Genomic DNA, 23,396 nt, shown 5'->3' with positions numbered 1-23,396 from the left:
TCCAGCACTCAATCGATGTCTGAACGTGTATATGCCGCTATCAAAGATGGCGTCACTTCTACGGTGTCTGTGTGAACGATTCTAGTTGCCGCTGAAAAAATTAATATTTCTCGCATAAAATTCAACTACCGGCCGCCTTACCCAATCGAAAAGCGTTAATACATAATTCCGGTGTGATTTAAAATTGAAATTGTGCCTGTGCGTGCGCCAGTCGCTGTTAAATCCCAACGCAAAGGATTGTGTGTGTGCATCTAGAGAATTTCGAGGTGTGTGCATTGCAGCGCTTTTTTTGTGTGTCCCCATAGTACCCCCGCATCCTGTTCAGTCGTGTGTACCCGCAAACATTGTGCTAAATTATATAAAAATAAATTGGCGAAAAAGGCAACAAAAAGAAAAAATTCTGCTAGTGGAATGCCATATAGAGCGACAGCGAGAGAGAGAGAAAAAGAGAGGGAGCGTAAGCGTGAGAGAAATCGATGACGATAGCTTTGTTTAGCTATCGCCCTCGATACACCGCTCCGCAGCGCAGTAAAAGCGGTGGCGTCAAGGAATCCCTTGCAGTATGACCGTGCTGTAGTTAACCAAATACACCGAACGCTAGTGAGTGCGAGAGAAAAGAGACGCCGCGCAACAACAATTCGTGGTGAGTTAACCGCTACTCAACTCACCACGCTCTCACCCAGAAATCTAGCACAGTGGTATCGAAATTTATGCCTTTTAAACCAATCTTCCTCCGGTTTCATCGCTATTTGAAATATGTAAAATGAGTGCTCAGGATGTGGCATGCCACTGCATCCTCTATACCCGTTGTTCAATCGTGTTAGAATCGTACATGTCCCAACTGAGGCGGTGTGACTCGTCGTCGGTGTGTGTGTGACTCCTCTGTGTGCATCCCATCCCCAAAACGTACCCATTAATCTGTACTACAACATTTTTTCGCTACTTTTACTATGTCACAACAAAAACAACAAGTTTGTACAACAATAGCAATGCAAAAAATATTTTCATGAACTACTCGTTTCGCTGTGTGTGCGGTCGTTCTCTCCCCATAAAGTATATACACACACATATAGAAGAGAGAGCCCAGCGAAAGAGAGTGGGAGAGAGCGTGAGAGTGAATGGCAGAGGAAAAAAATATATCGTCTCAGTTGCCGTATGCGTATGCCGCCTTCGGTCGTCGGTTTTAAAAGATATAGAAATCTTCTATACCTCCACACACTCCACACTCTCTACCCGCCGCCGCATAGTAGAGCGCAATCTGTTTAATCGGTCTTAACAGCAGAGCAAAATATCAAGTAAATCACTCAAATCAGAACCACAAAAGAATACCAGTAGCAAATAAATTCGTGGTGAATGCAAATTTTTCAAGTGCGCAGTATAGCGGCGAAATTCCAGACGCAATTTGGAGTATTCCCAAAGTTTTAATAAATAAATAAATATGTAATTACACACTCAAACACTCGAATGGACACACAAGTCCAAAATTCAGAGAGAGTGTGTGGCTACAATTGAGTTGATTTTTGGATTTTATATATGCATACCCATACATGCATATATACATGTATATTTTTTACTTATATTATTTTTAGAATATCGATTTTGTTGGCCGCCTCTAAATGAGTGTCTGTGTGTGTTTTGTGTCTCTCCCCTGCCTTCGTGCGGTTGTGTGTGTGTACGAACTATACATATTTGTGATAAGTGTGTGTACGGCATCGTCGGACAGTAAAAATGTGTTAAGAATTATGTTCATATAGACATAAGTTACCTAATCTAGTGCAGAAGAAAGAAGGGAAACTGAGAAAAATCAAGTAAAGCGAAATTAATGAAAGGAGAAAAATGCCTCATCAAAACAGCTGCGCCGCTCTCTCTCTCTCGCTCTCTCTATCTCGCTTTCAAGTCTCACCTCATGTCTCCCCACACTCGAATGTCTTCCTCTTTCTTTTCACACACGCACTCACTCACTCACTCACATACACACACACCATAGTGCGCTTCTGCTTTGTGCTTTTGTGTGCGTGTGTGTTTTGCCTTAACGCCACATCGTATTTACATGTGTTGACCCCACTTGGACCCCATCTGCCTAACCGCATCTTCTTCCGCTCCCCTCGTACCCCCCCACCCCACCACGCGTTGCGTTGTGCAAAAAAAAAAGTGGAAAAAACGCGAAACTACAGTTTTAATTCAATTACAGTGCTCCCAAAACCAACGATAGTTAAATAACTGCTAACAAGAAGAGAGTACACTACGCTACGCCATTATCTACCGTGACGTCGTATGCCAATTAGTGGGAAAAGCGAGACAGGTACGACCTACCGGAATTTGATAAATTGCTGTTAATCGAAAGAGAGAGAGATAATGTAAATAAATAATAATACAAACCATGGACATCTACACTCTCTACTCTCCAGTTCAATAACTGTTCATTGAAAGAGTACTCTACTGCACTCTGCTCTCCAAGTAAGGTCAGAGCGAGACAGCTATGGACCCGTGGGCCACAACAACGGAAGTTTACATCCATTTTTGGGTCTCCAATCTCTCGATTTGCACGGCCGAACAAAGAACTGGTTCTAATTGATTGAGTGATTGAGTCGCTGAGTAAGGGGCTATATGGGGAGACACCACTGTGTGGTGCGGTGTGGTGTGCTGTGGCGTGCTGTGGTGTGGTGTGGTGAGGTGAGGTGGCGTTTCCAGAACCTGCTCGACAAATTAACAAGTTCTCCAATTGACACATACAGGGGCACATATTGTCCGTTCGCCGAGCCTACTGTTTGAAATTAACATAAATGTGTCAAAATGGTAAATAATGTCCAGTGGGGCGGCAGCCCCCCCTCCCCACACCATCCCACACTGGGCAGGTGACAAGGCCCTTGCAACAGACCAATGTTTGACAATATAATTAAACCATTAACCATAATATATCGCTCGCTCGCTCGCGCTCTCTCTCTGAACCCGGATTAATTATAATAATTCATGATACTCCATAGAGCACATCCCAACCCAAAAATTGAACGTGACTTGTATGCAATTAAGGTGTTTCTTTGGAGCTCCGTCAGAACAATAAATACAACGAAAAGAACGATAACGAACGAGCGAACGGAACGTATGCAAAAGGCACACAATTTCCAGTTTATTTTTTAGCTGTGCGATCGATCGATCCCCGGGATCCAAGTTTTTTGTTTGCCTAAGCGGGTTTGTCACTTGCTATTCCGTGCCGCACTACTGCCCCACTGCATGTCTCTCCGTCTGTGTGTGTGTGCGTGTGTGTGTGCTTGTGTGTGGGCTTCTCTCTCTCGCTCTCGCTCTGTGGCCCGGACTGGGCTTTGACTTAAAAAAGTGGATACGTAGGCAATTGCAAGCATCGGATTCGTATGGGAAGATAAAGGGGATTCTTTTGCTCCTTATAATCATAATATTTGCATGGAATTTATAAACAAATTGAGGATTTCCTTGTACTCTCCCTTTAATATATCTCGAGGGTAACCCACATTCTGGGTGTGGGGGGGTTCCTACTTCCAAGTAATTTAAATGAATTAACCAAGTCGGTCAACTGAAATAAATGCCATGCCATCAGCATGACTCCCCCGTTTGTGCCACACACACACACTCACGCAGAAGATAATTTGCGTTTCCATTGGAGATTTCACTGAAGCGGAATTTGTGGCCATAAATGCCTTGGGAGGAGCCACATATGAAAAGTGCTCCACATTCTCCAAAGAGGAGAGCTCTATTAAGTCCCCCTCCTCCACCTCCATCTCCTCCCGGGGGCGACCTGCTTGCCGTCTGTTCACCTTCTCTCACGGATGTTCATTTGGTTGCAACTTCAACGTTTTCTGCCTGGCTGCAGCGGTTAAAGAGCGTGCTTAAAGCTCCCCCTCTCCCCCCCTCCCTCTCTTGCTTGCTGTCTGTTTTGACATAACTGACCTCACTTTTTGCCACTCATTCTGTTTGTCTTTGGATTGCAGATGCCACATGGAACAGCAGAAAGACCTTCTCTGGGTCTCTCCACCTGCTTCGTGTTTTCCCCGTCTGTTTACATCGTTATAGAAGGGCGATGGAGGAGGCGGCGGAGCCGGACCCGGAGCCGGAGCCCCTTGTCTGCTCTAAAAATAAAGCACAAACTCCATTGCAATTGACTTGATTTACGCAGAGTTTTCTCCATGTTTTCGCCATTGCCTGGCATTTTCCATTGAATTTTCTGCAAATATCTATCAAAGTTCTTGGCTCAAAATGTGTTATTTAATCTGCAGCAGAAGTTCTTTCAATTTGTTGGAAAATATTCGATTCGGATACCCTCCGGGAATAGAGCTTCTGTTTGTTCAATCGAAATTCTGTTTACTTGTTTGTTAGAGAGATGAAAAACACTCGTAATATTGGAAGAAACTCGGAAACAGTCGATGGAAAAAGCTAAAAACATACACGATTTTTCACATGGAGCTAAATTCACAGCCGCCTGAGCGCAGAGGGCAAATGTTTCTCTCGTTATAATTAGATGATTGCTCCCGCCACGCCCCCAGATTTCTGGCACGTCTCGCTAACGAGTGGCACAATCAGCTGCTGGTGGGGCAGTGGAACGTTAAAAGGCCTCCAGGTTGAGAGACCCCCAACGGCAGCATCCCACAGTTTTCAGTTCCTCAAAAGTGGATCTTTTGGTTTCTTTCCTGAAGAACCCCCCTGAGAAACCATTTAGGGAAACTATCCCTTACATTCATTCCGACTGCCACAAACTGTAGAAATATTTTCACATTTTCTGTCCACAGACACACTCGAATTTTTAGCTTTTCCTTTCGCTTTTCTCCCGCTGCTTTCTGGCTTCTGCCGCAATTAATGACGTTTTTCATCGCTCATAATATAATTTTAGACGCGGGGGAACATTTTGAGTGCCAGTGAAAAATCTTTTTGCTCGTGGAGAATCGTGGGGAGGGAGGGAGGGAGGGGGGGTGTGTTCCGTTTTTCTGCGGGGCATCCTGTGGCGAAAACCCGTGCGTCGTCGTCGTCGTCTCAAGTGCAGTTCAATGTATTTTTGTAATGTTCTTAATTTATTTTCAGTGTTTATTTATAGCATACAGAATATGGTAAACGGAAATTCCACAGCTGTGCATGAAATCATTTGACCTTGAATGGGTTGGATTCAATATTATTTCAATGACTATTTAGGGAGTCCCCCCTCCCCCCTTCTGTTGGGTTCCTTCTGTTTCCTCGAGTGGCGTCACGGCCTTTAAATCGATAAAAAACGAAAAACGAAAAACCACTCGGTCGAACAGTACGACAGACAGACAGCTGCAGCAATTAAATAAAATCGCACATTGCACAATTAATAATTAGCACTTGTTTAGCCACCAGCGAGGGCCCGAGAAGTGAAACAAGTGCACCTCCACCCCACAGGTGGGCCAACAGCCACTGGTCTCGATCTCCCCTCTCCCCCCCCCCCCCCTCTCACTCTCTCTCTGTTTGTTTGTTTCTTATTTTTTGTTTTTTCAGGTGGCAAGAACACCTACCATATGGCTATCTTATCTTTCACCTGAGATACATTTTTACTTATTTTCTGCGCTTGATTGTCTTTTTTTGTAGTCCACTGTTTATGCGACATTCATTTTTTTGTGCTGATTTTTGATTAGATGGGTGCCACGCCCACACACACACAGAGGCATACAGCCCCCCGACTGGTTATCACAGCTCAAAATCTCTTAATTAAAAAATAGAAGAAAAAATACAGCCAATAGATTGCGAAAAGAGAGACAGAGAGGGAGAGGGAGAGAAGAGAGATGTGGGCAGGGCGCTTTTCAATAAAAAAATTTTCCATGCTTTGGCATTGAATTTGCATTGTGGCATATATTTTACAAAAAGTAGTACGTAAATCTATATAACACCTGCTGCCTATATACATGTATATAATACATACATATATACCTACCTCTGTGGGTGACGCGATAGGTAAATGAAATCATTGAACTGAAAGGCGGCGTCTGACGAACAGAAAATAGAAAGTCTAGAGGATGATGCGACTATTGGGATACCCATTCACCCAAAGAAGTAAACGAGTAAAGAACGCAACAAATAATCTCCCCCTCCCCCTCGCGTTTATTTTATTTCAGACCGCAAAAAGCTTAAGCGCTGTTTACACTACTTGATTTTCTGTCCGAATGCAGGGCAACTCCACAGCCGAAAAAGCGTTGTAGTGTAAACAGAGCTTTGGTTCTCTCACAGAAGATCAGGTGATAGCGGTGTGTGCGAGAGAGTAACAGAGAGCGAGAGGGCGACATTGCAGTCGCTTGCCGTGTGTTTGTGCGTGTCTGTGCGCGCATGGAAACAGGGAGAAGGAGGCAAATGAGAAAAGGAAGAAACGAAGCTGCTGCTGGGCGGGCGAGCAGTCTTGAGGGCAAATAGTGTTTATACGAGGATCCGATTGTGGGGAGAATAGGGTAGATATATTATTTAATATTCCTCCCACTTGCATAAGAATTCGCCTCAATATTATGTTTCCTTTTCTTGTCTTTCTTTTTTTTTAATTAGTCAAAATGTTGTGTCTACCCGACAACGCACCGTGTCTCGGCGCTTAATTATTTAATTAAATTGAGGAAATTGTTGTGACTGCTGTTGTCTTGTCTCATCTCCCGTTCTCCTATCCGCTCCACCCTCTGCTCTGCGCTCTCTGCTCCGCCTCTCTGCCCCGCTCTCTACTCCGCTGCTCTGCTCCGCTCTCTACTCCGCTGCTCTGCTCTGCCTCTCTGCTCCGCTGCTCTGCTCCGCTCTCTACTCCGCTGCTCTGCTCTGCCTCTCTGCTCCGCTCTTTGCTCTGCGTTTTGGTTCGTCTGCTTTTCGTTTGTTTTACGGTTTCGTCATATGTTTTGTGGCTTTGCCTTTTGGGGGCCCTATTCCAAGAGGAAAAAAGGAAAGAAGTATTGTTACACCCCCTCCAATGCCAGCCAGCAGCACATAACAGTCGTCGGCTGATGCAATTAGCTTTGTGCCTGTGTCTGTGGCTGTGCCTGTGCCTTTGGCTGTTGTCAACTAATTTTGTGGCTTTCTACTTTCCATTTCCATTGGCACTTGCCGTGGCTCTGCCTCTGCTGCCAACACCAACAATAAATTACATCCACTGTTATGTAAACCCTAGAAGACAGATGTTATGACAGATGTGTGTGTATTACTTGACGACTCTCCGAAAAAGCCCCGCCACTTGATAAGAACTGTTTAGGCACTTCGAGGCCAGTACCAAGGCAGGGCCAAGGGCCAAGGGTCTCTTTTCCATGCGGGATAGTCCAAGGGATTCCAAAATTCCCCCTAAACGAACGGCCACATTCGTTTTGAATGGCAAGCCATTCACGTGTCATGATTGCATGTGAATCCGCCGCTAATGGAACTGTTCCATTAGACGTTTAGTAATTGATGATATTACAATAACTACAACCCATAACGACTCGTAATTATATTAAGTATTCGCCTACGGTGGGGTATTTTATTGTAATTTTAAAAACTAAATAAAAAAACAACAGATCCATCGTCTAAGCTTCTCCAAAAACCGAACCTAGAGTGCCCCGAATACCATCTTTTTGATGATGTGAATGCTGTACCATAGGGGGGGATGGGGTGTTTGGGTGACCCAATTGATTCCGTTACTCTCTTCCATTACCTCTGCTTCAAGGGTTTTAGTTAGTAGTTTCTTTGAAGACGGGCGATATCCGCCAATTAAGGGAAACTCTTCTTCGGGCATTCCATTAGCCAAATCTTCCAGGGAACCGGGACCACTCCTCCACCTGCTCTTAGCCCCTGCCCAAGCCTCTCACTCGGCTTTTCTTTAATCATTTACGAGGAAAGCACACATCGACATTGCTGCTTGACCCCATTGGGTTTTTCCAAGGAAACTTACTCATGGCTTTCCCCCCTCTCTCTCTCTCTCTCTCGCGCGAAGAGCTTTCCATTTTCACTCTCGCTGAACGCATTTCACTTTGAATAATTAAACATAAATACGTGTACATGGAAAATCGTTCAATTTTCAAGCCGTGTTGCATCGCACTTGGCTCTTTCCTGACGTCAACATCCGCACGTGGATCCGCAATTATAATTGCCCTTCTGCACGGCTGCTGGAAAGTGCGTTGCCAGTCAATGGCTGTGGCTGTGGGTGGGTGGGTCGACCGCCTCTCTGACGTACTCGCATCGGGTTTTGGGTGGATTTGAATCTGGCTTTGAGTGTGCCACTCCAAAAATAGATGTAGAATATTCTGCAGTTGTCGGTTCTATTTTGGGTGGCCCATAAATGTCGGCGGGCCCCCACTTTGCCACTGCTTGGTCCCCCTTCATGTGTCCTTTGCAGGACCAGTGTGTTATGACTAAGAATATCCCTTGTATATCCCTGGCAAAAGGCGGGGAGGGGCATTATGATTATGAACGAGAAGGATGTGTTTCTGGGGAGACACTTTACACAGATCCTTCGTCCGCTGGGGCACAATTGTGGAATTTACGAATTTCCCCATAAGCGAACGGCCACACATTCGTTTCCTCTGAGTTTTCGGATATTTTACGATAAAATCACGAAGAAATATCCCCAAAACTATTTCCCTGATCATATTTCCGATTCCTATGGCCCTAATGAACCCAAAAACTCATGATCCAATGGTTTGATCCCTGATCAAAAGAAGGGATAGATATATCCCATATATATTCCATATATAGGCCTCTGTAGGGGGTATCAAATGCCTCGAATCTTTTCATTTGTCGCATTGCGTGTGTTGATTACATTTCCACATATATTTTTCTGTCACATTTCCCAGGGGGTGAAAGGTGTGGCCTGGTCTGGTCTCCCTTTGGCTCTGTCCAGGTGTGGCACGTGGCAGCAACGTGTGGCAGCGTTCAGCGTCAAGTGGTGCCTATCAATAAATTGAATCCTCTGCTTGTCAATTGTGAATTACTAAAAAGCATTAAGCCCTCGAAGGTGGGGAAAAGTCCTTGAATTGCATTTCTTTTGTTTCCGTCCCCCCATCACCCCTCCCCACCCTTTGCTCACCTTTTATTCTATTCCCCCCCCGTCCTGCGGTTGCCATTCCGCTTTCTTTCTACTTTCTTTCATTTGTTGGCTTCATTTCATTCTGGATGCCATTCGTATGCGTTGAATGCAAATTTCCCATAAGCGAAGGGATACACTCTCTCTCTCCCTCTCCCTCTCTCTCCTGCTCTCTCTCTATCGTTTCTTGGATTGGCAGGAAACCAATCGATAGTTTGGCCTGCCATTTAACTGTGAAAACTTCAACAATTTCCAACGGGCTGCCAACTTTTTTGCCGACAGTTGCCTCCCCCCCCCCCACCCCCTCCTGTGCGACTCCCTGAGTGCTGTAAATATTTAAAATTCATTTTACTTGCAATATTTACCCCCAGGAGGAGTGACCCAATTCCCATTGAAATCTAGATCTTATAATTTTGTTAGAAAGGGGGCTTTTCGGTGTCTGGTGGGGCCTGCAAAATAAAAACAAAAACCAAATAAAAAATGCAGCCACGCCAACGGAACGACGAGTGGGGCATGAAATGTAACCGAAAAGGGGTTGGGTGGCGAGGGGAGGGGGGGGGGGAAGCAGCAGCCGCCATCTTCCACTTTTGACCACCCACCCGATCCACCGTCCCACTCTCCGCCACTCTGCCCCCCTCTGCCATCCACCCACATGACATTTACAATGTGTTTTCCCTCGGCGCCTCCTGCCTTGAGGGCACACGCAGTAGCGGCAGCGGCAGAGTCGCCGCCGCGAGAGGCACTTTCGTGTGGCGAAAAACTTTCGCTTCTGTTGCAGCTCCATCCTCCCCCATCCACTGCTGCCTCTTGCTTGTGGATGCAACAAAATCGTATAAAACTTATTGTTCCATTTCCTTTAGCTTTATGTAAATTAAACAAGGCGCATTTTTCCCAGCAAAGACTCGAAGCTGCTGCTGTGGCACGTTGCGTTTTTCACCGATGATTTTTAGAGGAAATACAGAATTTTTCACCAAGAAAATATTCAATAAAATGCAATAAAAATTAACTTTAATAATGCCAGAATGGGAATATTTTTCAAAGAAATATTTTACAATAAGTTTTTCACCGCTGCTTTTTTAACGAAATTTTCACCCACGAAATATTTAATGACATGGAACCAAAATCATCTTTAATCAGATAATTTTGTGCAAGAATGGGAAATATTTCACAATACGTTTTTCACCGATGCTTTTTGGAGAATTCCATGATAGCGAATGCCATTTTTCACCAACGAAATATTCAGTAATATGGAACATAAATCAACTTTAATGGAAATATATTTCAAAGAAATATTTCCATATATTTTTCACCGATGCTTTTTCATCGACGCAGATCTTTCATCTTTGAAAGAATACAATTTTTGTTTGGAAGGAAACATCATCTTTGGTATTCCAATATTTCATTGAAGGAAAGCACTATTCGACCTCATTTCCTACTCGTCTACGATATAAAGACCGTGTGAATGGCAAACGTTAAGGTGCTTTGAATTCGACGATAACTATCGGTAGTCGATGGCTGTCCGCGGAATGAAATAAACTCAATTATATTTCCGTCTTTATGACATATTAAATTACAGAAAAGATTAAAAGTTCTGTTCGCTTCATGCCCCGTACAAACATGGGATAACGATGGTACCACAGAGTCGCATTGTAATATCCACCGATAGATATCGAATGATTTACCAACGCGAATAAACCTCCCAAAGCAAAAGGGCCTTCAAGGAAGGACATACCAGTGGGTATGTGCGATGTGCTACGTGCCATGAGATACATGCCACACACACACCCCCCCCCCCCCCCCCACCCCCTCTCTCCTCCACGTCTCTATCTCTCTGTCTATCTCTCTATGCATATGCAATGTCGCTGGCTGGATGCTGATTTGATTGATTTAATGATATCAATACAGCCACAGAGCCACCACACACAGAGGGGGAGTGGGAGAGGGAGGGGGTGCGGAGGGAGGGAGGGAGGAACACGACCCAAGGGAGGTCAAGGTTTTGAATTTCCAGTGCGCATTCGATGAAAATTCTATTAGGACCGTACGGTGCCGCCCACAATTCCATCGATCGAATGAGGGAATGCTTTCCTCGATAATTGTTGCCTCTGCGTGGAAATGGAAATCAATTTCATGCATGCGAGATTATGATGGGATGATGGAGATTGTACGAGATGCTCTCTCTCTCTCTCTCTCTCTCACGAGACACGCAACGGAAGGCAGCTTGTAATTTTATCGGAGGAGAGAGGAGTCCCTCCTGTGGAAACTGTTTAAGCATTTTCCACCCATTCTAGTCACGCATTGCTGCTGCAGCTGACGAGAAATGAAATTCTCAACCGTCCGTGAACTCTTTTTTCCCCCCTTCGTGTGAGGATTTTCCGTTTGGGGTGTGAGATTCCTCCCATGGACAACGGCGCGATGTTTACTGCGTAGTTTTCCCAGCATTTTCCCCGCATGCAGTTCCTGAGACACGTTTCAAGTACGCAGCGAAAGCGAATATGAAAACAGTGCGCAATTTTTACCCCCACACGCGCCTCCCCAAGGCGGAACGAGGGGCTGGATGGCGGAACCTTTGTGCTTATCATCTCTCAAGCGGACATTATCATTGCTTTGCGTTTTCCCGTGCAAAAAGCTTAGACTTTTCACCTAATAACCGTCGCAAATATGATGAAAATGTCGACAGAAATTTCACTAAAGCGGCACAAAAAATGAAATATTGGTTAGATGATTAAACCCCATTGGAAAAATCAAAGAAAAATGGAATTTAAATATATTTTTAGGCGATAAAAAGCAATGAATATTTATTTAACAAAAGAAAGTGAGGAGGTTTCGCTTTGGCAGGCTTTTCTTTGTGTCAAATAAATACTCAAAATTGTAAAATACCCACGGAAAATATTCAGCGTGATACGAATAGAGCAGCGATGTTGTTTTCGGATTCGTGGGAACGAGCCTCGCTTCCAGTCTCGAGCCTCGCTTCCAGACTCGAGCCTCGTGCAGGAATACGCCCAGTCATGCACACGCCTGAATGTTGTTTTGAGCTTTCACGAGGTCTGGGCACACTCTTTTCGACTGGCTTGAGTCGGTTTTCGAGGAGCAAATCTGGGATTAAAGGAAGCGATGACAGCTAGGTTTAGACGAAGCCTCCAAATCGTAAAAGAATACATTCCCTTTGCCTATTTTCTAGTCTTTTTTTCCACGTTTATTGATACAGAAATACGTTCAGCTTTCCATACAACCTACGTAGGTATATTTATATTTGTTTGAGTGGAAATAGCAAATAGTTGATTCTCAATTGACACCAAACAGCAACTGTCGAAGCAAATATCTATTCAGATATCAATTGAAACATATTCATTAAATATTTGCACTTGACGCCAGTCCCGCCAGAACACTTAAGGAATAATCAATAAAGAAAGACGTACATTAAAATGGGTTCCCTATGAAGATTGAATGAGGAAAGATCACTAACAGATGAAATGCTAAATATATTGAACCTCATTCGAAGATATTTCTTTATTGTAAAAAGGTTTCTTTGAGATGTTCCTCGAAATGCATCAAAAGTTGTGCCTAAATATGGAAAAAACTTTCGATTGCTTGAGTTCTTTGGTCCAATAAAAACCAATAAATCAATAATAAAAAGTACGACCAATAAAAGTGGTCTTCAACGGGCAGATTGGGTTACGTGTAGGTCAGGGTTTTGGCCCGACATTCAACCGAAACGAAGCGACAATTGACGACAATCGTTGGTAGCATTTCCCAGTCTCGAAATAGTTTTGTGGCTTATCGATTGTCTTGAAAAAAAAGGAAGAAAGAAGACACGCAATGGACATGCGTCAGGAATACATCGTAGCACCCTGTGGCATGTGGCATGAAGTGTGGAAATGGAATAGAATTTCCCCCCGGCTTGAGTGGGCGACCGACCGACCGAGGGTCGAGGGTCGAGGCGAGTGGCTTAGTCATTAGATGGCCTGGCCGAAACGATGAGTGGTGGCCCACTCTAAGCGGCGAAAAATCGTACAAATGCCAACACGAAAACAACAGCGAAACAAAGCAAAACAAAACAAAACAAAAGCGAAGAGGAGAATACAGAAAGAGAGTGAAAAAGTGGCGAAAACTTGTCTCATTATAAATTGCAAGAGGCGCCGCCCTGTGCCGAGAGCACCCTGTGGCACAGGGTATTACGGTTTTTGAAAGGTGTTTGATTTTCAATCAGCAAAAGCCAAAGAAATGTTGCATTGGTCTGTGTTTTGCCCCAACGTTCACATGTGAATGGCAATAATTCGTATAAACAGCTGATTGCGTGTTACAGCTGTTTTTTCCCCCTTTTTGGTGGTTCCCTAGCTAAATATCCCGAATCTCTCTCTGTTTGTGTATCCGTTCGCTTATGGAACATTTTGTGCTTCAAGGGTATCCAGCGATTCGGCCATTTCCTCTTGGGTTTTTGTTTCTTCTATGATGAACTTTTTTGGCCCTCACTACAATGTTTTATTGTTGTTTTTGCTGTTGAGTAAATAATGTCATAAGGTCACACACACACACACACACAGAGACACCCCCTCCCATTAGAGGGGGGGCCCCCCACTCCCAGGCCTAATGGCCAGCCATTCATCGCGCTGCCAATGTCCATGCCGATGCCGATGCCGATGCTGTTGTTGGTCATTTGTCTCGGGGCTGGGCACACCCTCCTCCCACCCCGCCCCCTATATAAAATATCATGCAATAAATGAATGGAATGGACGCTATCTCTCCCGATCTATCCGATATATTTAATGCCACAATGGGGTTCTCTGTTTGTTGTTTTGTTTTGGAGAGGGGCTCGACCTCCCACGGCGAAGGTTATTCAGATAAATTAAACCAAAGACACTGCGAAAAGCAACGGCCACACAACTTTTCTGTGTAAACAAGCTGATGAGGTGTACGATGTACATATATACATACATATATGTATATGTGTACATAATGTATGTATATGTATTCTGTGGAAAATTCAATTCAATCGCATGGCGAAAATTGTGAATCGCAAAGGCGGGGGGAGGCCCAGGGCTCGACTTTCAACTACCCAATATTTTATTGTACCCATTTTTGAGAGTACGAATTTTTTTCACTGAAAAAACGAGATATTTGTGTTTAAAAATATAAAAAAAAAATGTTAAGAAAATGTTTTTAAATTTAAAAACAAAAATTAAAATAAAATTTTAACAGTTTAAAAAAATTTAAAAAATAAATATCAAATAATCTTCAAAAATTAAAAAAAATTATATAATTTTTTGGAGTTTTATAATTCTTTGTTTATAATGATTTTTAAAAAATAGATAGAGCAGATAGTAATTTTGTTTTTTAATGATAGCTCCACTAAAAAAAGGCATTGTCTTTTAAATTGTGGAAATCACAGGTATTTTTGACATTTTACAGTCCTCAAAAATTGTCTGATTGTGATGATTTTTGGCAGATGGGTGGATAATATCATTATATGAAACGCTACGAGAAAGAAAGAATGTATCATTGAAATAAAGGAAATTACAGATATTTCACTCTTTGCTTTAGAAACGAGTATGAAAGAAAGCTCGCAAGAGGCCATTATATTTTGCAGCTGGAGAAGTTATTTATGGGGTAGGTTCTGGTCCTTGGGGGGAATCGAACAAACCCTCGCCTCGCGTGGATATACCCTGCACTCGCCCCTTAACGCTGTATGGAAAAAAGGCAGCTGGGCAAACTTTTTCTGTGTGTGCCACTCTCTCTCTTCCCCCCCTCTCTCCAGCCAGTTCCGGTTGGCCAACACACACAAACACACGATGTAGCGACGCGCCCACGCATCAGCGGCGGCAGCAGGCAGGCAGGCAGGCAGGCAGGCAGGCAGCTGTTGGCCAAGTTTGATCGCATTTACCTGTTTGTCACTCATACGCCTTGTGGTTCCTGTCTCTGTATGTGTGCGTGTGTGTGTGTGTGGGCCATGTTTAACATGTTTTTCACTTGGGAATCGACTGCAGGCCATGGACTGCTCGCATGGCATCCGAGGTGTTTGACTTGCATTTTTGTGCGCAAATTTGCGTGCCTCCCGGGTGTCCCTCCCCTCCACTGCGCTGGAAAATTGAAGTTCATGCAAATGAAGCCACCTCCTGGTGCTCCTGGTGCGTCCTTCGTTTCTGGCTTCATTTCCGCTTTACATTTCCTTCGCGAAGAGACAGCCGCTGCCGCCCCCAACTAGTGTTTCCGGTCAATGGCTTTACCGGGGGAAAGGCATCCTAAATGGGAATCAAAATGGAATGTGTAAATTTAATTAAACGCCGCGGCGTCTGCTGCCATTTGCCGCAAGGACTGAGCGGCTCCTTCAGCCATTAGCCGCAAGGATTGTGCGGCTCGGAGGCAGACTTTTCCCCGTTTCAGGAGGGGGCATGTTAATTGTCAGGATTCTGGCCAGTCATCAGTCAATCATTCAAAAGCCTAAGCCTTCGCCTGGCAACCCCACACCGTCGGGCGGTGCTTCCCTCTTCTTGGGGCCCCTGGCCCCTTATCCGCCTATCAGTTATCTCTTATCTGTCAGCACAAAGAAATCACACGCACACACACACCTGTAATGAAAAAGAGCTACGATTAGATATAACCTTCATATATTTTATATTTTTTATCAAAGTTCTGCCTCGGTTTTCGGGTTTTCCCCGCCCCTCCTCCCAGCTATCTATCCGACAAGCCTTTTAATGTCAATTCCGTTTACTGTATTTCCATTTGCAGTGCATGTGATGCCAAATCAAAAGGAAGACACATAAAATATAACCAAGCAGCAGCAAGAGCCAAGAGCGCAAAAGGCCAGAGTCCGCAGAGAGAGAGAGACAGAGGAATATGTGAAGGATTCAAACCATTAATCGATGTGCCATTCAGGAGCAGAAGCAGAAGCAGAAGCAGCAAAACCTAGAAGCTAAGCCGAGACGCGAGAGTATTAACCACAAGAGAAGGCGCAACAGTGCAACAATCCCTCCAGCAACAAAGAACCTGAAAGCAGCAGCAGACAGCAGCAGAAGTGGCAGCAAACAGAACGTAAATCTAGAAACAGGTGAGTGCGATTCTAAAACGTTTTCAAGGGGAGAAGCTAATGAATGTATTCTCATGTTTTCTGGCAGTGTAAATACAACTGTAACGAATTTAAAGCAAAAAAAAAGCAGACAACACACTTGATGTTCCCCCCAGACGCTCGTTGATAGATGCCAAGATAAGTCGCTACCGTTTCAACACCGCCATCAACATCACCCAGCAACAGAAGCAGCAACAACTGCAACAGCAACAGGCGCAACAACAGCAGCAGCAGCAGCTACAGCAGGGCATACAGAACAGAGAGAAGCATCCGCCATCCCATCAGCATTTGTTGCCATTGGAGGAGCAGCAAAGGAGCAGCAGGACAGCAGCAGCAGCAGCCGAGCAGGAGGAGCTCTGCATAGGCGGCACCGCAACCGGCAGCGGCAGCAGCAGCTTAACCAAGGGTCGAGGAAACAACTGCAAGACGCCAAACTCTACTGCAAAAGTCGCCAACATAACACATAAAATTTTCGGTTGGCTACGCAAATCGCGAAACAAACGGCCAGTCGAGATCCTAACAAGCGATTTCGAAGGCGAAGACGGCGACGGCGACGAGGGGGAAGGAGGAGCAGGAGCAGGAGCAGGGGCAGGAGCAGCACCTGGGAGTGCAGGTGGGTCAGGTGCAGCGGGTGGTGCAGCCGATCATCAGCAATTTTCAGTGGCAAACGTTCGACATAAAGCCGGCAAGCTGAATACCACACAGACAGCCACGGAGACCACCACCACCGCCATCGATTCAAACGAACCCAAATCTGAAAAGATGTCATCGGGGGGCACGTTTGTGGATCGAATCGACCCGTTCGCCAAACGTTCACTCAAAAAGAAGGGCAAAAAGAGTCAAGGTTCCTCGCGCTACAGAAATTCACAGGATGTTGAGTTGCAGCAATTGCCGCCGTTGAAAGGTACGCTACTCCCTGATCCCTGATCCCGAAGGATGTCCTGCTTAATAATAATTCCCTGCCTTTTCGTTTGTTTTGTGTTTCCGATAGCCGATTGCTCCAGCCTCGAACAGGAGGAGCTGTTTATACGAAAGTTGCGTCAGTGTTGCGTATCATTTGACTTTATGGATCCCGTGACGGACCTCAAGGGCAAGGAAATCAAGCGGGCGGCACTCAATGATCTATCCACCTATATAACGCACGGGCGCGGTGTGCTCACGGAACCCGTTTATCCGGAAATAATACGCATGGTACAGCCAATCGGGCGGGAACTAATCTTTTCTAAGGAAATATCATATTAAATCAAACATTTTTGTACACAGATTTCTTGCAACTTATTTCGCACACTGCCGCCCAGCGAGAATCCAGATTTTGACCCGGAGGAGGATGATCCAACATTGGAGGCCTCGTGGCCACACCTACAGCTGGTGTATGAGGTGTTCTTGCGCTTCCTCGAATCGCAGGATTTCCAAGCAACCATTGGCAAGCGGGTGATCGATCAGAAGTTTGTCTTGCAGGTGCGCACAGCTCTTCGTCTCCTTCAAGATCTTTCCTATAACACGACCTCTTCTATTTGACAGCTCTTGGAACTGTTCGACTCTGAAGATCCACGCGAGCGTGACTTTCTCAAGACGGTGTTGCATCGCATCTACGGAAAGTTCTTAGGTTTACGCGCTTTTATACGAAAACAAATCAATAACATATTCTTGCGATTCATCTACGAGACGGAGCATTTCAATGGTGTGGGCGAGCTCTTGGAAATACTCGGCAGGTGCGTTCGAAAAGTCGTTGATTCCTTCCCTGCTCCCTTACTAATGGTAATCCTCTGATATGCAGCATCATCAATGGCTTTGCCTTGCCACTGAAGGCCGAGCATAAACAGTTTTTGGTCAAGGTCCTGTTGCCGCTGCACAAAGTCAAATGCCTGTCTCTATATCATGCACAGCTGGCATATTGTATTGTACAATTCCTAGAGAAGGATCCATTCCTTACCGAGCCGGTGGTGCGGGGCCTGCTCAAGTTCTGGCCAAAGACGTGTTCCCAAAAGGAGGTCATGTTCTTGGGCGAAATCGAGGAGATACTTGATGTGATCGATCCGCCGCAGTTTGTCAAGATCCAGGAGCCGCTCTTCCGGCAGATTGCCAAATGTGTCTCGAGTCCACACTTTCAGGTACGCGACAGGACAACCCGAAATTGAGCGTAGACTGAACGTATTTTGATTTGCAGGTGGCTGAACGCGCTCTATATCTGTGGAACAATGAGTATGCCATGTCGCTGATTGAGGAGAACAATGCGGTGATCATGCCGATCATGTTCCCGGCCCTATACCGCATCAGCAAGGAGCACTGGAACCAGACCATCGTGGCGCTCGTCTATAACGTATTGAAAACATTCATGGAAATGAATTCAAAGCTGTTCGATGAGCTCACCTCCAGCTACAAGGCGGAGAGGCAAAAGTATGACCAAGTCCCTCTCGTTGGATATATATATATTAATAATACTTGTAATTGTTTGTGCGCAGGGAAAAGAAACGTGAACGCGATCGCGAGGAGCTGTGGAAGAAGCTGCACGAACTCGAATCGAATCGTTCCAATGGGCGCACCGCAGGCGGCAGCGCAGCTGCGAATGCATCGAACAGCGCATCATCATCCAACGCGGCGGCGTCCACGTCCTCCCAACTGCAGCCACCATCCATCAGCACAGCCGCCATTAACTCTCATCAGCAGCAGCAGCAGTCGAATAGCAGCAGCAGCGGCAGTCTGTCCAGCGGCGGCGCCGGCGGCGACAATAATCCTGCGACCACAAATGCAAAAATCAAACAGGATAAGGCGGATAACTAAGCGGGCAAAGCACAAGCGAACGCAAGGCATGCGCCCGAAAAAAACAAAACTAACAATAAAGAAACGAGAGCCGTAGAGCGCAGTCCGTCGGCTAACACGTAAAGGCATCTCTGTCGTTCCACATCCCACACGTAAGAGACAGACAGACAGACAGACAGAGAAAGAGAGGGAGGGAGGCAGGAAGGAAGGAAGGAAGGAAAGAGAGGCGATAAATAGTTATACTAAAAACAAAAACACATACATATGCTAAACTTTAAACACAAGAAAATATGAAACTAAACACTAAAAAAAAATGTATACTCGATTGACGAAGACACCAACCAAGCGGACATCAGCGGAGGAGGAGGAGGAGGCGAAGGAGGATGCTTGAGCGGCTGTTGAGAGGCAGAAGGATGGAAAGGAGTGGAAAGCGGAAACGGAAGTGAAAGCGATAGCCCTGTCTGTGTGTGTGTTATGTTTAGAAAGCCGAAGCTTCGTCGAGTGCGGCATCAATGGAAATCTATATAAATAATATATCTTACACCTAAACGAACGACACATACACACACACACACACTCACACCCACACCACACAAAAACACCCGCGCACACACACACACACAGACACACAAACACACCCCCACAGACACATATAAATATATATATATTAAAACAAAACAAAACAAAAGAAAGAAAATATTATTAATTACGTTTAAGCATAAAAGAAAAAGAAAACCCAAGTTGAATAAAGAGAAAAAATCATGTTAGTAAGTGAAAAAAAAGCAGAAGAGAGCCGATAACTATAACTATAACTATGATTGATTGATTGATTGATGATTGATTGTTGAAGTAGATGAAAGAGCATTGAATTATTATTAAACTACTAAAACATACTACTGCTAACCAGAAGACCCTAACCCCTACCCTAGCATATAGATCAGCGCCATCCCATCCCATACCGAACCGAACCCTACCCCAGAAAACACTTACTAAAATATATATATATATCACCTAAATGTTCACTGTGTGTAAAATAGTTGAAAGCTGCGCTGCTCTGATGATTGATTTTCCTGATTTCCCAACACACAGCTTTCCATAGATCGAACGAACGAACGAACGGCGTGTCTTAGTCCCTGAATTGTATATAAAATGCAGCATCCATGCAAACGAAACTTTGTTACTTAGCTTTAAGTGTTGCACACACACACACACACACACACAAAAACACAAACACATAGCCACTCCGTGAAGACTTCTCTCGAACATACAGAAAATTCCAATCATTTGAAAGCCCCAGCTTTTAGTACGTTGTTTTAGGAAGAGCAGCTGGCGGAAAATCTATGCATACGATTAAGTACAGAATTATATATATATCCCCCCCCATAATCGATGGATCTATATAGAGATGTACGTAAGGGAGGGAAAATATTATGAATTGTAAAAAACAACCAAGCAAATGTTAGTCTATATAGAAGAGCCACACGGTTATGGAAATTGTCAACTGTCATCTACTAAACGCGATATCTACATATATCCTATATCCATCCTAGACACCCACACACACACACAAGACGTTTCTCTGTGGAAAGCGGTCCAGTTTCAGCTTCAGCTTCGGGAAAGTCCTTTCGTTTCAATTTTCTTCGTGGAAATGCGCACAATTGTCATTCGATTTTCTAAACAAGAATAATTTCATTTGTAAATAAATCTAGCCAAGGTGGAAAACAACAACTGTGGGGGGATGGACAACCAATGGACTGCTTTCCCCGGCCTCTCGAACACACACACACACACACACACTCACTTAGGCGCACTCACTCATATATTACTGAAATAAAAAATATATAAAATTTATATATTAACAAAAAAAAAGGAAAATATACTATACATAATGTATGTTTGTTCATTCAACTCTCACGCCCATTGCAAAGTATAGAAGCATGCATTATAGTACATATAGGAAGGAAGGAAGGAAGGAGGGAGGGAAGAGAACTAGGAGAGACAGGAGGAGGCGCAGATGAGATGCAAGTTCTACTAAAGAGGAATGGCATGTATCTCGTAATTGCCTAAAGTTCATATAATATTAAAGATAATTGTGTCTGTGAATCGTGAGTTAATATACACCATATAATATAATGCAACAACTAAGAAAAACCTAAATGAAAACATACAGCGTTAGCGTTATTATTATGAAAAAATATGTTTGTAAAACGTGAATGAGAATATGGAAGCAGCAGATAGCAGAGTGAGGGGTAAACCGAATCGTATAAAGGGTCGTCGCAGCGGCAGGAGAAAGAGAGGAAATTGAGGGAAGAACCCATACGGCCTAAATACTAAGCAACGTGTGTAAGAAAGTTTTGCATCTTTATATTAGCGTGTAATTAAACGAAATTAAAACCGAAAGCTAAAGAGCGAAAGCCCAAGGATAGCCATTGATAAGCAATAGACACTGAAGTTAGGTCTTAACTGCCTTTAAAGACGGAACACACAGAAACAAAACCAAAAACCAAGAACAGGACCACAGGGAGAGTCCACACAGCAATATCGCGTAATTCCCAAACCATAAAACACCCAGACACCAGGCACCACCACCCCCCCGTCTCCATACACCATGGCATGGCCCAACCATCTCTAGTTAATGTTTGAAGAAGCTCACATAGGATGCCAATCAGAGAAAAAAACAAAAACGCAGCATTATTATATAGAGAATGATGAAATGTAAAAAACAAATGTTGAAATGAAAAACGGATATAGAACTGTACTCGTTAAAGTCGAGCATAAGTGTCCCTTCGTGTAATGATTTGCGTTCCGTATTTGCGTTTGTATTCTTGTGATCGTCGTTTTCCGTTGCACCCTGAGTTAATCAATCGGTTTAGTATCTGTATCTGTATCTGTATCTGCTTTCAATAACTTGTATGGTAAACTTAACTATAGTTTCTATTATTGTATTTATATGTACTATGTATAAACTATAAATCGAGCATGTTAAAATGTAGTAGCCAGTATGTAGCTATGCTTAGGATCGGACAGATGATGATGATGACAGATCATGATGATGGTATAAGCAAAAAAAATGCAAAAGCAAAACTCGTTAAGTACTTTTAGAGACAACAACAAAAACCCTGTACTAAAGAAGTGTACTAAAAGAATAAAGTCGCATTAACAACGTTGCAAAAGGTAAACAAAAAAATTAAATAAAAAATAACTTAAAGAAGAAAAAACCCCAAACCACAATAAGAGCAAAAAAGATAGTTAAAGCGCTTAAAAACAATTTAAAAACAAAATACTATGGATACTAACAAATCGGATAAGTGGATGATGATGATGATGATGATGGAAGAGCATAAGGGATAATGGAAAAATGGAAAAATATATGTGAATTATGTACGTATTTTCTTATGTTCTAGACTTGTATAAAAGAAATGAAAACCTATCTTATATGATGAATGAATATGAGGACACATGCTATTATTATTAATCTTTTAGTTCTGTTCTGCAGGACAGTGTTGTGCGAGGATATTTCGATATGTTTTCATGGATTGAAGGCACACTGTACTACACACACACACACAGACACACTCACACACACATACATACACTCACTCATACAGGTACACAATCAATCACTCAATCACACAACTAAACAAAATCTTATGCTGAGAGTAAATATAAAGAGTAAATTATAATTACACACACGAAACAAGATATGAGAAAATAAATGGGAATAAATATATATATACATATATATATGTAGGTATATATACATAAATATATATTTAAACAAAAGTATATATACATTCGAAGCATTCGAAGAAACACACAAAGGTTTTTTAGTTGATGATTTGCTTTCGAGACTCCAGAAACAGAATGAAATGAACGCGAATGAAGAAGCAAAAACCTAAGGGCAAATAAATGCGCAGCAGAAGAGCAGCATAAAAGTAAAACAAAACAAAAAAAAAAATTGCAAAAAACAAATATTTAGCTGCAAGCAGAATTAACCAAAAAATAAAAGGAATAAATGAAAAAAAAAACAAAACAAAAATTAAAATATAACATGAGAAAAACACACAAGCAAAATGCATGAGGATGGACATGAAAGCGGCGCGAAAAGAAGCAAAGAGATCAATCAACAATAAAAAAATTAATAAATAAAAAATATAACAATTTATTTCGTTTTATTTTGAAAACTTTACAAGAGATGGGATGAAATGAGATGGTTGTGTGGCGGTCAGCTTTTGTATTTGGGCCTGAAAGCTTTTTATACCCTGCATTTGTAGAGTCGAAAGGGTATAGTCGTTTGTGTCCGTTCGATTATGGGCAATTTGTACAGCTAAACAATTTCATTGGGTCATTGAAAGATCCATCTAAAGTTGTATAACCGTTATTTAAGCCTGTGTTATCCAAAGCTAACAAAAGATAGCCCTCGCTTATTCTAGCAAAATACCAAAAACCATAACTTATAGATTGAATTTCCTTTTAGAATATAGTATAAGTCAATCTTTATTTCCACTAAACTTAAGCTTTGATTGACACATTGCAAACACTTGACCAATAGGTGGCTCCTTCTGGTCGCTTTTATGT

The 23,396-nt window shown here is 43.4% G+C and overlaps 1 protein-coding gene across 6 annotated transcripts; it reads left to right on the top strand.

Moving 5' to 3' along the window:
* Nucleotides 1–16: 16 nt before the first annotated feature.
* Nucleotides 17–19,233, top strand: wdb (serine/threonine-protein phosphatase regulatory subunit widerborst). 6 transcript variants are annotated; one of them, XM_033377172.1, is made up of 10 exons: nucleotides 17–266; nucleotides 2,192–2,302; nucleotides 15,722–16,040; nucleotides 16,108–16,962; nucleotides 17,050–17,249; nucleotides 17,322–17,516; nucleotides 17,580–17,770; nucleotides 17,836–18,169; nucleotides 18,226–18,455; nucleotides 18,521–19,233. In XM_033377172.1, exons 4-10 carry the CDS (start codon nucleotides 16,821–16,823, stop codon nucleotides 18,837–18,839), a joined length of 1,611 nt encoding a protein of 536 aa, XP_033233063.1. In that variant the 5' UTR covers nucleotides 17–266; nucleotides 2,192–2,302; nucleotides 15,722–16,040; nucleotides 16,108–16,820; the 3' UTR covers nucleotides 18,840–19,233. The 6 variants fall into 6 exon arrangements, with proteins under 6 accessions (XP_033233063.1, XP_033233065.1, XP_033233062.1 ...); XM_033377174.1 differs by having other exon boundaries at nucleotides 17–643; nucleotides 16,175–16,962; XM_033377171.1 differs by having other exon boundaries at nucleotides 17–643.
* The last annotated feature ends 4,163 nt before the right edge of the window (nucleotides 19,234–23,396 follow it).

Source organism: Drosophila pseudoobscura, chromosome 2, assembly GCF_009870125.1.
Source record: "Drosophila pseudoobscura strain MV-25-SWS-2005 chromosome 2, UCI_Dpse_MV25, whole genome shotgun sequence".
NCBI classification, from domain to species: Eukaryota; Metazoa; Arthropoda; class Insecta; order Diptera; family Drosophilidae; genus Drosophila; species Drosophila pseudoobscura.
Note: the sequence above shows the minus strand (reverse complement) of the source record. Positions and strands in the feature narration are given on the sequence as shown.